Below are 14,461 nucleotides of genomic sequence, written 5' to 3'. Positions count from 1 at the left end.
AGCGGTGGGTTCCACTCCTGCTCACCACGCAGCAGCCGTGGCTCCCCCTATTTCGTGCGGCGCTGTGGTCGAGCCCAAGATGGCGCCTCCTCTCAGTCTTCCGAGGTGGGGTTCGGCCGAACCATTTTCCTTGAAGCGGAAAGCGGGACGCCCCGCGGCATTTAGCTGCTCTGAGGTAGAGTGAAACCTTCTTGCGCCTTCGGCAGCTCGGCGTAATTCCGTGTCTAGCGTTAGGCAGAAGGTGACAGGACAGCATCTTGCCACAACACCTACCCCACCGTTCCCCTCCAAACCTTCAGCCATGGGCTCGCCCGAAGGCTGGCGGTGCACGCGTGGGCGCTACCAAACCAGTGCAGAGGGGGGAGTGCCGACAGCGACGCGTTCGTTCTAAGGGAACGGGCAGACGGAGCCAGCGGAGCTCCCCTCCCCGGTGGGCGCAGTGGCCACATGGTATGGCCCGGCGGTAGGCGCCACATCAGCCCGTGAGGGAGCGGGGCGGGCGCACGGCGGGGCTGAGGGGAGCGGGCGGTGAAGCGGGTGGAATGTGCCAGCCTGGCTCCAAGTGTTGTGTCAGTCCCTCCAAGACCTTTGTAGGTTTTAAGTAACGTTTTTCGTGAGGTAAAAACAATGGCGCTCGCCATTCCTCAGCACCGGGTGGCGGGAGGAGCAGGGAACCCGGCGGGACACGGTGGTATCCCGGTGCAGTGGTACAGAGAAGGATAAGACGAGTATCCTCTCTAGTGTTTCCCTGTGACCGGAGATGTTTCCTTGCACAATCCTTAGTATGAGTTTTACTGGTAAAAGTTCTCTCACGCGGGCTGCTAATGCAACTTTGTGAGAGACCTGAGCTCTCTTTATGAATTAAACTATTGCCTCATGGTTTGGGCTCCTCAGGCTGATGCAAAAATATGTGGAGTGTCATCGTTTTTTTCAGCATGCGTGCTAATGTGATGTATTCAAAGTGAAAAAGGGAACTTGGAGATTGTCTTGGATATCATTTTGAGGTTTTGGTGATGTTTTGGAGGAAAAAGATCAGTTCTTGAGGAACAGTTCGTCTGTGTTCACTTCTGAGATTTAATTAACACTTGCGTTTTGTGTAGATCGCTTTTTTTTTTAGCTCGGTGCTTTCAAACAAATCTTCAAAACAGAATAAAAATGCCAGCACAAAATATCCATGAGAGGAGCAGAGTAGGTATTGTACTCAGCATTTAAAATTTACATCCTATTTTATATTGCAGTATCTTTCATGTTCTGCTAATGCTTTCGGTTGTCCCAATGCCTCGTTCCTTACTTTGTGGCGTCTATAAACGTTTATGTATTTTTCTCCCTGGAGTGCTACAGCATGAGCTTTTGCTTGAGATAATTTGGAACAGGCTACCCAGGGAAGGTGTGGAGGCACCATCCCTTCAGGGATTTAAAAGACGTCTAGATGTGGTGCTTGGGGATGTGGTTTAGGGTGGACTCGGCAGTGCTGGGTTAATGGTTGGACTTAATGATTTTAAAGGTCTTCAGTAACTGTGGTTCTATGCTTAAAACATTAAACCAAGAAACGCCAGTGCTGTAGTTTATCAGCTGGTCACCAGATGGCAGACTAAGTCCACTCAAACTCCTTGGGTAAGCGTGTCAATGCCCTGTCGAAGCCAATGGGCAGTGTTCATGAATGGAAACGATGACTGGCACTTTGTGCAGATATTTTTTTTCCCCTCGCTATATCATGGTAGTTGACCAGACTTTGACTTCCTGGTTTGCAGCTGAAGTGTACGGGAAATGCTGTTCCCCCTCCTGCCGTCACAACAAACATGAGGGAGGACACGCTGCGGTTTGATCCATAGTCCCAGCTGCATCCTCAAGATTACATGGCTCTTCCAGCAGCATGCAGGTGCTCTCTATCTCTTCCCTGTGTTTCACCACTCTCACGGTTGTCTGCATGTACTGGAATGTACAATTTCTGCCTATTACCGTTGTTAGCAAGCTAATGACTACTTTTACTCTCAGGTTAAACACTGAATCTAAACATTGGATCCTCCTTTCCTGCCTTTGCATGGTCTGCTGTTCCCACTTTCCTCGACTTTACAGCAATTTTTGGTTTATCATCTCTTCCTTCTTTCCCCTTCTATCAAAATTTCCCTGCAGTCCCTGCGCTACTATCTCATTGCTATTTTTTCCCTTCCAGCCCTTACTCAGCAATCTGAGGGTGAGTGGATCAACTATTAAACCCAGAGATTTTGGCACTGGCAGCTGGAGCCTCTTCTTGTAAGTATTCCCCACACAAACCTCCTAATCCATGGGAAATTTGGGGGAAGAAATCTACCAGGAATGGCTTTTTGTAACACGACTGTCAAACCAGTAATACCTCATGAATTTTACTGGGTGCAAGGGATCTGAGATTGGTGGAGCTGACAGCCCTGCTTCCTAAACTGAGTTCAGAAAGAATAAGTGAGCTCTTGTGGGCTGCATGAAATTACATCTCGTGCTGATAGGACGTGCGCTGAATGACACACTGAGAGGCCTCCGGCAGTCACGTATTTCTGCATTGCATTTGTTACTTGGAACCTGCTGACTCGTCCCTTCCTGTCCTTTTCCCCTTCCCTTCCTCTCCTTTTCCCCTTCCCTGCCCTCCTTTTCCCCTTCCCTCCCCTCTTTTTCCCCTTCCCTTCTTTTCCCAGTGCTTACAGTTTCTGTATGCTGTCAGTTTTGCAGAGGCTTTTGCTGCATTCACAGCAATATGGGAGCATTCAACAACTCACGTCAAGCACGATCTTTCCGGCCCTGTTCAAAAATACTTTCTGCAATTGAATTATTTTTCATAGTATTTTTCTTCAAGACTCCTCCCATGGCTGCCAAAAACAATCTTCAACTGAGAATGTCTTATTTATACCAAATAAATAGTTAAGCTATTAGCTTAAGTACAGACCAATCAAAAATCTATAGCTAAATGAGAACATGTTGATTCCTCCATTCATTTGCTCAAAAAGTGCAATATCGGCGAAAAATCCTGGAGTGCTCAGTGTTCAGAAGTGCTGAGCACGCAGAACTCTCCACTTGCTGCTGTAGACACGAGCTGAAGGGCCTCTCAGCTTCAATAATGCCACACTTTCTTGAATTCTATGCACAGCTTCAGTCTGGGCTTGTGGGGATCTCAGCTCGAATAGCACCGAGGCAGAAGGAAAAGGAGAATCACGCAAGTCAGTCACGTCTTTGTTGCCACAGGGAATGTTTCAAGGGGGAGCATCCGGACTGTAATTACACTTGAAATGATTCTCACTTTATAATCTTCTGGCTTAGTTGTAGTGGAGATAACTGTTTATCTTCCCATGATTACTAAGTATCAGGAACATTGATTAGTGAATGCATCCAATACTTTGGATGGTAAAACCATAAAGTGTTATTATGGGCTGGTAACACCTTAATGTGGTCCAGAATCTGCACAGATTTTTGTTTCTTGCTTGCTTGATGGTGGTTTCAGGAAAACCACTGTACAAAAAGTTTACCTTATTTTTCACCAGTGTCAACCATATCATTCCTGACCACTAAAGTACAGGAAGTGTAAAAGAAAATCACTAATAAAATAAGAGGTGTTCATACCTGGAATTCTTGGGGGTTTTTTCAGTTTTGGAAGGTGTATGTGCGTTCCGATTGTTCATATTTCTGTGCTTTTCTGAACAGGTTAATGTTCGTTTCTACCACATTTGCCTTTCACCCTGTGTTCCTTCTGGTGCATGGCATAAAGTGATAGAATCCTGGAATGGTTTGGGTTGAAAACGACCTTAAAGCTCACCCAGCTCCAGCCCCCCTGCCATGCGCAGGGACACCTTCCACTAGAGCAGGTTGCTCCAAGCCCCTGTGTCCAACCTGGCCTTGAACACTGCCAGGGATGGGGCAGCCACAGCTTCTCTGGGCACCCTGTGCCAGCCCCTCAGCACCCTCATAGTAAAAGTATTTCTTCCTTATATCTCATATAAATCTACCCTTTTTCAGTTTAAACCCATTTCACCTTGTCCTGTCCCTACGGAGCCTTGTAAAAAATGCTACAATGGTTTTTCCTTTGGAGAAACATCGAATATCTACTTTTAACTTATCAAGAATATTTCATATATCTAAATGAGATCCAGAATATCAAAAATATTGAGTATAGGAAACACCCTGATTGATTGATGAGATGGCAGCAGAAATTCAAGGTGGGAAAAGGTTACTCAGTGAAGGAAAATTATCTTGGACTATCTCATCTGACTTTGACATACAAAGGATGGCCTCCCATCCATCACCAGGTGATGGAAGGACTGTCTTACCACCTCTTCCAACAATTTATCCACTTTTCATAGTGCACAATGAAATCCGCCTGCAGTTCATGTTCCCAACAACCACCCTTTCCACTTTTCAGTTGGGGAAAAAAATCAATTTGATTTCAGAATAAAGTCCGTATTAAGCCCATGAGCGGGTCACATCTTTTCCCATGCTTTACGATGTTTGAAACGTTTATTACGAACCCGAAGCGGTTTAGGAGCGCTCCGAGCAGCCCGCTCCACAGCAGGGACGGCTCGTTGCCTCTCCGAGCGGGAGGAAGCAGCCTTGAGCCCCCAGAGCCGCCGGGAGTTGCGGTGAGCGGCCTCCCCGGGGACGTTACCGTGAGGCGCTGTCACTGGCGCTGCCGTTTGTCACGTCCCCCGGCCCGAGCCCACCCCGGCACCGTGACCACAAGCGCAGCCCCGTCCGCGCCGTCCCCGGGAGGCGGCCGCACCCCGCCCGCTCCGCCCGCGCTGACAGGCGGGCGCTGCGGAGGAAGGGGAGGGCGGCCGCGGGGCCGCGGCCTCACATGACTGCTGCCGCGATGGACGGCGAGCCACCGGCGGGCACCGCGGGCGCAGGTACGGGGTCCGGGTCGGGGGAGCGGCGGGGCGGTGCCGCCCGCTCACAGCGCCGGGACCGCCGCGGTGCCTCCGGCCGGCGGCGCGGGGAGGGTGACGGGGCTCCCCGGGTGGGGTCGGCGCCGCTTCCCCCGCCAAAACCTGAGGTAAAAAGGCGCCGCCTTCCCCCGCTCCCCGCTGGGGCGGTGGGAGCCGGGCCGGGCCCGGCCCGCAGTGGGGATGCCCCGCTGCCAGGCCGCGGCGGTGCCCGGTTCGCGGCGGGTTCCCTTCCACTTGCGAAGGTGGCCTCGGCGCCTTGGAGGTAAATAGGGGCGAGCGCCCCGGAGTGAGGGTTTGCTGGCTTTCGGTCGGCTTCCCGGGAGCTTCAGCCGGGGCTGGCGGCGGGGACGGGCGCGGAGCAGGACCGTCCCTCAGGAGGGTCATGCGGCTGAGCCGTCCGCGGGCGCTGACATGGCTTCGCAGAAGAAACTTGTTGCCAGCGCTTGTGAAATGAGCGATGGAGGGAGGTCCTGGGTGAATGAAGAACGTAACGTGCTCGGCTTGTAACATTTAAACCGAGGAGAGCTTTCAGTGGGAAACGGGATGATGCAGTTCTGTAAAGTTCTCTTAAAGCGGCTAAAGTTTCATACTGGCAATTACTGCTCTGCGCAGAGTAGTTTTTTCCCTCTGTTTGGAAAGAAAAACCAGTAGCGGTTACAAGTGGTTAAGCTTTATGCAGGGAAAAATAGTTTGGTTGGATTATATTCAGAATCCAATGTGTGCATGTGCTTTTGATAGGCCTGTGATGCTCCTGATGCAGATAATGCTTATAAATAAATTATTTTGGAATATTTCTGTCCAGGACTGATGTAAGATATTGAACAGCAGCCTTTGTGGAAAAAATGTCCTACTGTACCAAAGAGAGAGCTTGTTCAGGTATGTCTATTATGGATTTACCATCTGCTTCAGGAGCCTTGTAGAGATAAACCAGCTGACTCTAAGTATTCTTGATCTGATTAACTTCTGCACTGGTGATGGTGCTTCTATCTGATCTGCTCAGCCTTATCTAGAAAACTCAGCTTTCTTGGACCAAGATGCTATCGTGAACACTGAGAGAAGGTATCTTATGATCTTAGCAAAAGGAAAATAACGCTGTGAAAGCCGGAACATTTTTATTTCTATCATCATGATGAGGGTTCAGTGATGTTGGAACATCCATAGGTAACTTTGTTTTGCTCCCATTTGAGCCTTGTTTGCAGTGATTGCAGGGAGCTAATCCGGGTGTGTTGGCTGGGAAGAGAGGTCTCATTTTCTTCTTGTGGTAACTCTTTAACTATGTGTGTAGCCTTTAGGAGACCTTGGTAGGGAGGGCTGTACCCATTGCAGACAGTAGAAAGTCACATAACCACTCTGACATCCTCCACAGTCTTCAAGTTGTAGTGGGTTGGTGCACGTTGGTGGAGAGAAATTTATCAGTTACGGATGTGGAGCTGGTACAGAAGGAGGGAAGCTTTGATGATTGCTTTTCAACGGAATTTGAGATGTGATTGAGCTTACTCTAACTATAAAATGTGTGAAAAGCCCATCGGGAGACTGTAGTGTGTGGAGTGGCACACCATTTTTTTAATGCTTAGATGCTAAGATCAATTTTTTCCTCAGTGTAATTAAGAGGGTGAGAAACATGTAAGGAAGATGAGAAGCAAAACGAGAAGATAAACAATTTCTTCCGATGGGATTTTCTTGACCAGTTTAAGGAAGGATGATTGTGGAAACGTGGTGGTTTTGTAGTTAAGCCAAAATGCCCTTGTAAAAGTTTCCTGGAGTACAGTCCTATGTGTCATTTCTTGTTGGGTTACCTTTTTGGATGTGAATTTTTACACTTCCAACCTTTTTGTTAGAGCTGGGTGTGAAAAATAATGGTTTTGGAATCTTCCTTTGTGAGCTGGGAAAGTGCCCTAGCAGGGGTTTGACTTTTTGTCTCTGTAGCCTTTGGGAGCATTCCTTGATGGATTTTTTCCTCCCCTAATCCTGTTATTCTTCAATGTGTGTAGCTCCATCTCACTTTTTTGTAAGCCTGGGACTATGGCTCTGTGGCTGTCTTGTGAATAGACAGTGTTCCTTGTATTCCCACACTTGGGAAAGCTTAATCACTTAATGATCTAACGGCATAGCTAAAACAACAGGCCACTAGGCTTAAAGCTAGTTCTTGTTCTGTCACACAGATTTACTGTGTGGTGTTGGAAGGAGATAACTTGGTGTTGGAGGGTTTTTTTCCTGCTGTAGTAGTGATTGTGATACTTTGAGAAGCAGTTACAGCTGTAGGGGAATGCTGAAATGCAAGTGCTTTTAAATCATTATTAAATAAAACTTAGATAACCTCACCTACTTTTGAGTTGTGCTGTTACTTCTCTGCTTCATCTTGAAAAGCACCAAGTGCAAGTGCTCAATAGCAGTCTTAAACTGAGTTGGAAAAAAACCCCAAACAACAAAACAAAACCAAAACCTCAAACAGCCACTAAAAACCCCCAACATCCCAAAAACAAGGGGGAAAAAAGCCCAACCAAAAGAGAAAACCCCAACCCAAAACCCCCAGAGCAGCAAGCACAGGATGCATATTTGACATGCGCACTGAGAAAGCTGTGGTGGTTTTGGCTTTTTGTCTTGTTTTTCAAGGAGAAACCCAAAATGTTAGAGCCTGTTTTCCATCATCTAATTTTATGATAGTGCATGTACCTTCTGAACTTGTTTTGGCATTGGATAGCTTGTGTTTACAAGTGAATTGTTGGGAAGGGAGAGGGAAGCACACTATTGCACCATCTCTTGGTTAGAATGAAGCTAAATACGATTACTTGTACCGGGTAAGAAATATGGACTTTTTGGCCACATTGAACATTGATCTGTGTGTCAGTTAGCTTTATTAGATAAAATAGACTGATTCCTTTGCATTGCTTCTCTCAAAGTAAGAGTTGCATGGGTTTAAATTCCTTAAAACCTCTAAGAAGTCACATACAGTTCTCTCAAAAGATATATAAAGCTTTTAAAGGGAAGAAAGTTTTGTTTGGGGTTTTTTTTTCTTTTTGGGTGGGAACTTCTGTTTTTCTTTGCTTGTTTTTAGGGGATTTCAAATCATGTAAGAAAAAAAAGGAAGGCAATCTATTTGAAGTTGTGGTTGAAATCTGCATCAGCTCTCAGAGAGGTTGATGTGGACACTGAATTATGGACCTATGGAGCAGCATGTTTGACACGATAAGGGGGAAAGGCATTTCCATTATTCCTGAGGCTTTTTATGAGAAGACAGAAAGGAAAGGGAAATGCTGATGAATGATATTTACGTTGCTGCTTTAGTATTCCTGGCTCAGGAGTCTGTAGTGGAGCCCTCTTTTTTTGCTAGGGAGAAATCTGGGGTATATGTGTACAAATCCAGACAGTTCTCACATTCCCCTCTGTCTCCTGTGAGCTGGATCACCTCTGCTCCACCCGGCTGTGGCCTGTGGTGATGGAGAAGAAACCTTAGCTGTATTTCTTGAAGGCTTTGCTTCCATTCAGACTTTTCTCCTTCTAGAGAATCTGCTATTAATGTAATAAGTAATTCTCTGATACCTTCTACTTAAGTGTGTCTAATAAATTTAGCTGATTAGCACCCTGGTGTGATAAAGAGTTGTTAGGAGCAGCTATCTGTAAAATGGAGATAAGGCCTCCAAGTTCCATTGACAGAACTTAAACAGGGGAGATCTGTGTTGTGATTTACCACCTATACTTCCAGCCCTTGTATTGCCCTTCTCTACCCTGTGTGCTTGCTCACGTGTAAAACCTCTGTGCAGCTCACTAGACACTTGAAATTCTACTTTGGGTTTCATAAAAGCATGATTTTAGAAATGTCGATGGAGGAAACTGGTCACTGTGGAGTGTGGTTTGGTGTCTGATTCTATGAATGGGAGTCATGAACGTTGGACACCAACTAAAGTGTGAAATGTATGGTATGAAATAGCAAAGCTTTGTGTTGCTGTGGTTCCCTGGGTAAATTTCTCAACCCCTTTCAGTCCAAAGGCTGCCTGACTTGTTAGCAGGGAAAAAAACCCCTAAAATAAGAAAGTATAATGCAGTGTTTTCATAGTTGTTTTCTTTTACAACCAAACAGAACTAAGGCTGTGCTTTGAATGCTTCTTTAAACTTTTCTTTCTTACCTTGTTGTCCTCTTGTTTGCATATGTATGCAGACATATATTCTTTTTAACTTTTATATCAAATTGTTTTCAGTTATCCCAGACCACTTCCTGGTGTCTTATTGGCAGCAGATTGAGAAACTGCTGTAGGGAAAGCCTAGCTTGCACAAAACAAGCTGATTTGTATTTTGTCTGCTTCCCTGAGTTCCAGGGGGCCATTCCATACCTCATTTCTGTATTCACTTGCTACTCCATGTATATAAACTTTGCTAGATAATGATCTGCTGAAACCAAAGGGAATGCTTTCCAAACTAGCTGTTCTCCAGCAGAGAGTGCGTGATGGGAAGCATTAAGTGTTTTGCTACAATGCATGTAAATCCTTTTACTGGTTGAACACAGGAGCTCATACCAATGAGTTCCCACTATTATCCACCATTCCTGGCCAGGGCTCCTGAGACTGTTCTTGAATTGACTCTTTAGTAAGTAGGATGAAAATAGGCTGAAGAATAGCTTCAGTATATAGTGCTCTGCAGGGTTAGTGTTAATGCTGCGATTAAGTGTTTTCTAAAACAGGTTAACAGCTGTTCCAAAGTCATCTTGTTGTGTTCTCAGACCAGTGTTTGGGGCTGTAAATTCACTCCAAGTAGCTGTCTTGGTGATATGGAACATGCTGAGATTGTTAATTAAACAGTAATTATTCACCCTTGTTTGTATGGTTGTCTGATTTATATGATTTCACACATTTAGACAAGGGTGAGATCTAAAGAAGCTACAGAATGTTTCAGGAAGAGCCGACTATGTGAACTGCTGATAAAAAGAAGGTATTTCCTGTAGGTGAGTTTTTAGAAAGCAAATTTAGAGAATAACTTAATGAAAATTAGCAAACTATTACAAATGAAAAGAGCCACATGAGGGACTTGTCAGAGGAATGCCTGGATCACTCTGTGGGGCTTCACTCTGTAGTGTCTTACAGGGTAATGCGTGTTCAGATCATTGTAAAGGATCGGGGAGGCCTCAGCATCGGTTTGGCTGATCATGCTGCAGGCTCCAGGACTTACAGATGAGACACTGAAGGATTCATGGTTCATCCTATAAATCTCTTCTCCAATACCTGTCTTTTGCCACTGGGAGTTTCAGTAGTGCACTAGAGAGCGCTGAGCCCCAGATTAGGGAAGAGTTTGTGCCATGAAAACCCGGCTTTGCTGGTTGACCAGCAGAAAGCTGGAAACAAGAAGAGTGGATCAGTAGGCAGGAGGAGTGTTGTGTTAGCACAGATTGACCCTGCTCTCAGGGAAGTAGGTGGGTAGCAGTTTTAGCCAGCCCCTCTCTGGAAGGCAAGCTTGCAGTGACTGCACGTGGTTTAGCATCACACAGGACTGTGGAATTCTGTGTGAGTGTGCGTGCATCGGAGCAACAAAATCTCCCGTGTCATGTTGCATTTTGCTGATGTGTCTTGAGCAATTAAACCCATGAATTACAAGGGTGTGCACCCAGAGAACAGCTGCTCTGGCGAGCGAGGCTGTCTCCTGCTTCCCATAGTTCTTTGTGGGTGTATTTTTGACACTTCTTTTTAACAGTGTGGTTTATCACACCTTGCTGCCCTGCGAAAGGTCAGGTGGACAAGGCGGGTTTTCTGCACAATATTTTGCCTTGCTGTCTGTATTCTGTATTTGCTTTCCTCCTTTCCTTCTCAGTTCAGCACCTACCTAAAAAGTGGCTGTACAGATGTCTTATTGCTTTATCCAACAGTATCCCATGTCGACACTGAATTAGCTTGCATTATCTTACCACAAATTTCTGGCAGGTAGCTGGAACTTTTCAGAAGCAGCTATGTAACCCCTGTGTAGGTGGGGTTGGTAGGTGATACATGAGTCTGTTAAAGCAGAGGTGTTAAGACTTGCTTCTCTGAGTCACGTTAACAGGAATCTGAAGTCTGATGGGACACGTGGGATAAGGTCATTTGTCCTGGATTTGGTTTGCTTTCCTAAAGCTGTTTTATGGAACAAAGAATGAAATGTCTGTTCCGAAGCTGTGTATCTGAGGAATCAGAGATTACCTGTTTTCCCCCATTTATCAGGGCCTAGAGCACACGAAGAAACAGGTGGAAAATCCATATCAAGAGGAGGTCAGGGCTTTCAAGTCAAGGATACGAGTTCTTATCTTCCCTGAGTTAATCTCTTACAGTTTAAAAAGTTGACAACCGTGTCAAAGCTTGAAGAAATGGTTCTTGCTTCTGTTGTGTTACGGTCTTTTTGTGTCTCAGAATTGTAGATATGTTTAAGAAGGGGTGTATCTCTTGTACAATGGCAGGGGAGGGATGATTAAGCTGCCTGGCATGTTTAGGTGACTTTCATCATTGGATTTGACTTGCTTTGTAAAAGAGCTTGCTCGCAGTGTCCCTCTTGAACAAACATACACAGAGAGGAAGCAACCCACATGTTCCAGACTGGAGAACAGAATTCAGGTGTGGGTTGAGTAGATTCCAGGGTTATATCCACATTTTTCACCCTCTTATGTATGAAATGGGTAGGGGAAAAGGATTGCTTTGAAAAACAATGTAAACTTAGTTCATGGTCTTATATATGCAGTTATGAAGTCAAGTTGAGCTAATGTCAGTCATTCGATAAGGGAGTACTTTGAATCACCATCCTTGCTGCTGCTTTGATGTAGTTTGTGTTCTTAAGAGCATCTTTCTTTGCATCTGTCTGGGTATCAGAATCTCTTTGTCCAAAGCCATCCAGCTATGGCTGAATTCACTGTCAAAAGCTGTTTGGTTTTTAACTACAAGCAGTGGAATAGGTATATTTGAAAGATTTTGCCAGAGATTGCTGTGGCAGAGGAATTGTAAGGTTGGTAGCCCTTATTGGGGACCTTTTCCATCTCCTCTTGAACTTTAGCATATCGACATAGTAAATTACTGTAGTTCACGCCCACTTTAGCCTACTGTCATGGGGTTTAATAAGAAATCTGTCATATGAAGTGTCTCCTTCCTTTGTAATGACATATAAAATTAATGTATTAAATTTCTGCAGCTCAGTAAAATCACACATTTTCTTTCCTTCCATGAGTTGTTCTAGGCAGGATCCAAAAGTGCTGAGCTAGGCTTTCGTTCATTTTGCCAGCTCCTGCTGTGGTGGGAGCTGGACAGACAGGAAATGCAGGCCTCTTAGCTGATTCACAGAACGAATTTGGCCTGTGATTCTTCTTTTGCTTAGTAGAGGTGTCTTTCTGGCTCGGTCTAATTGGTGGTGCTCCTGGGTGTTGTGAAGAGGGAGGTACCAGTGTCTTGAACGTGTGTGAAGTGGCATAGCCTCCTCGGGGAGTGGCTTGCCTGTTGCTCTGGTGGTGTTGCACCACTTTTGGGAGCAACCAGCAAGGGCACGGAATATTTTAAGGCTACTTCTTTTACGTTATCTTATCAGGTCTACTGGACTGTCTTTTTTCCTTTTTGTCTTTTAGATTTGGCAAAGCCTCCAGTAAATGAACCGAGGGAACCGGAACAGTTCCTAATGCAGGCGCCCCAGGGAAATCCACTGCTGCTTTCTCACACCCTACAAGAGCTATTGAGCAAGGATAGTGTTCAGGTGGAGCTTATACCTGAGAAGAAGGGCCTTTTTCTGAAACATGTGGAATACGAGGTTTCCAGCAAGGTAATGTGAACAAGCACTGGTCTTAGTGAGTGTGTTCTCTTAATGTCTGTGCAGTTACTGCTGGCAAAGTCTGGACTTGATAGATGGGTTGGGTGATGCTGGTTTTGAGTAGGCCAGTAGTGTGGGCTTCCTTTTAATGCAATAGTATTATGCTTTCTTGAACTGGGCTTCTGCAGTATGGAGCATCTTCTGTCTGAGGTCTGGTGGATGCTCTGCTCGTTTACTCACTTGAAACCTGAGCTCTGCACAAAAGCAGATGTAGAACATTGAAAACTGAATGTTTTTGTAATGGCTTGGTGTAGGCAACTGGGAAGGTCAAACAATTTTGAGCTAGTGAAGAAATCATATTGGCAGTGCTAAACTGAAACCCTTATAGAGAGAAAAGGTACTGCAAATCCTTCTGCAGAGGCCAGGCTGCTTCCAGTTTACTTGCCCCGATGCTGACCTGTGGGTTCCTCTCCTGGTGTAAGAGAAGATTGAAAATGATGTCGTTTTTCCTATTTATAGAGCAGGCAGTGAAACAGCTCTTGTGTGGTTTTTCCAAGAAGGAAATCTGTCCTTTTCAAAGCAGACCATGAGCAATTTGCATCTCCCAGGCCACCAAAATGTCAGTTTTTGAGTAGTGCTCAAACTGCTCTAGTCACTTGTACATATTCAGTGGCACATTTGGGTCACTTGTCTATAGTAACGTTTGGGGCTTTCTGTGTTTGAGAGTGACATCTGTAAGTCTGACAGAGGCTGTTGTGGGGGGAAGGGGGCAGATTCATTCACAGTGGCTGCTTCTGTGGCTTTCTGGGGCTCAGTGGTTATTTTTGCCTATGATTTCAGGGCACAGGACTCAGTGTCTCTGGTGGTCTCTGTACATTTTAAGTACAGGAACCCATTATCAATTCCTTTCAGTTGCTGTCACCTTTCCTGCAGTTGTATCTGTAGAATGATACCTTCTCAGAAAGCAGCATAGCTTGGCCCTGAGCTTCAGCTAAGATCTGTAATGCAAATCAACATCAGCTTCCAAAGCAGAGGGAGGCCCTGGGAGCTGTGTCTGTTGGGCTGCAGTTATGTGCCTCATTGCCTTATTTTTGATGATGTGCAGTGCCACAGCGAGTGGTGGATGATGTGCAATGCAAATGCAGAGAGAATGAGTATGGTGTTGTGTAGTCTTTTTTTATTAGCTGCTATAATAGTTGAATCTGGAGTAATAGTGTGGGGGGGTTGTGGGCTTTTCATTGTTTTTACAAGGATTTCTGCCTCTTAAATGTCTTGTTCTAGCTGCTGCTTCACTGCTTTTGGAATGAAACCCCAGTTTCTTTGGCATCTTCTACATATCGATCTAAGAAATGCAGAGCAAGGGACTAAGCTTTTAAAGGAACTTTCAATCTTGTTTATAGATCTAACATCAGTGAGAGGTCTCTCTCTTGTGAGGTTCACTTCAAACATCAGTCATTTGGGCTAATACTTACTGTGATCTAGGACTGTTTTGCCACCTCTGGGTTTGAAACTGATTTAGAATAAGTTCCTAAGAGGTGGTACTCGGGGACTTGCAGTACTTCAAAAGCTCTCTAGAGCACTTTAAAAGTGTCAGCACTGTTTCTAAATGTCCTGTCTAATTTGGAAGACCAGGCAGTTTGAGGGAGCAGTGGCATGGAATCACAGCAGATTTAGGGATATGTGTAATTTCTTGGGAAACCTCTTCCTCTTCATTCTGTAGTCTCTTTCATCTTGTGTGTGAATGAAATCTGACTTGGTTTTTAACTGAAAATCTTATTCTCAAAAGGACTGTATGTGGGGAACCAGACTGGACACCA

At 45.4% G+C, this 14,461-nt stretch overlaps 1 protein-coding gene across 3 annotated transcripts in view; it reads left to right on the top strand.

The window, feature by feature from the left end:
* Positions 1-253: 253 nt before the first annotated feature.
* Positions 254-14,461, top strand: part of SNX8 (sorting nexin 8) — a 29,267-nt gene continuing 15,059 nt past the window's right edge. The window contains exons 1-3 of one of the 3 annotated variants that reach the window (XM_030484973.1): positions 4,714-4,865; positions 5,707-5,780; positions 12,466-12,656. In XM_030484973.1, the coding sequence (XP_030340833.1) occupies positions 5,747-5,780; positions 12,466-12,656 (225 nt within the window). In that variant the 5' untranslated portion in view covers positions 4,714-4,865; positions 5,707-5,746. Of the gene's footprint in view, positions 451-4,713; positions 4,866-5,706; positions 5,781-12,465; positions 12,657-14,461 lie in introns of those variants that run through there. The other 2 variants (XM_032919897.1, XM_030484972.1) reach the window with 2 other exon arrangements.

Source organism: Strigops habroptila, chromosome 4 (assembly GCF_004027225.2).
Source record: "Strigops habroptila isolate Jane chromosome 4, bStrHab1.2.pri, whole genome shotgun sequence".
In the NCBI taxonomy this organism is placed as follows: Eukaryota; Metazoa; Chordata; class Aves; order Psittaciformes; family Psittacidae; genus Strigops; species Strigops habroptila.
This window is presented reverse-complemented; position numbering and strand designations above follow the sequence as displayed.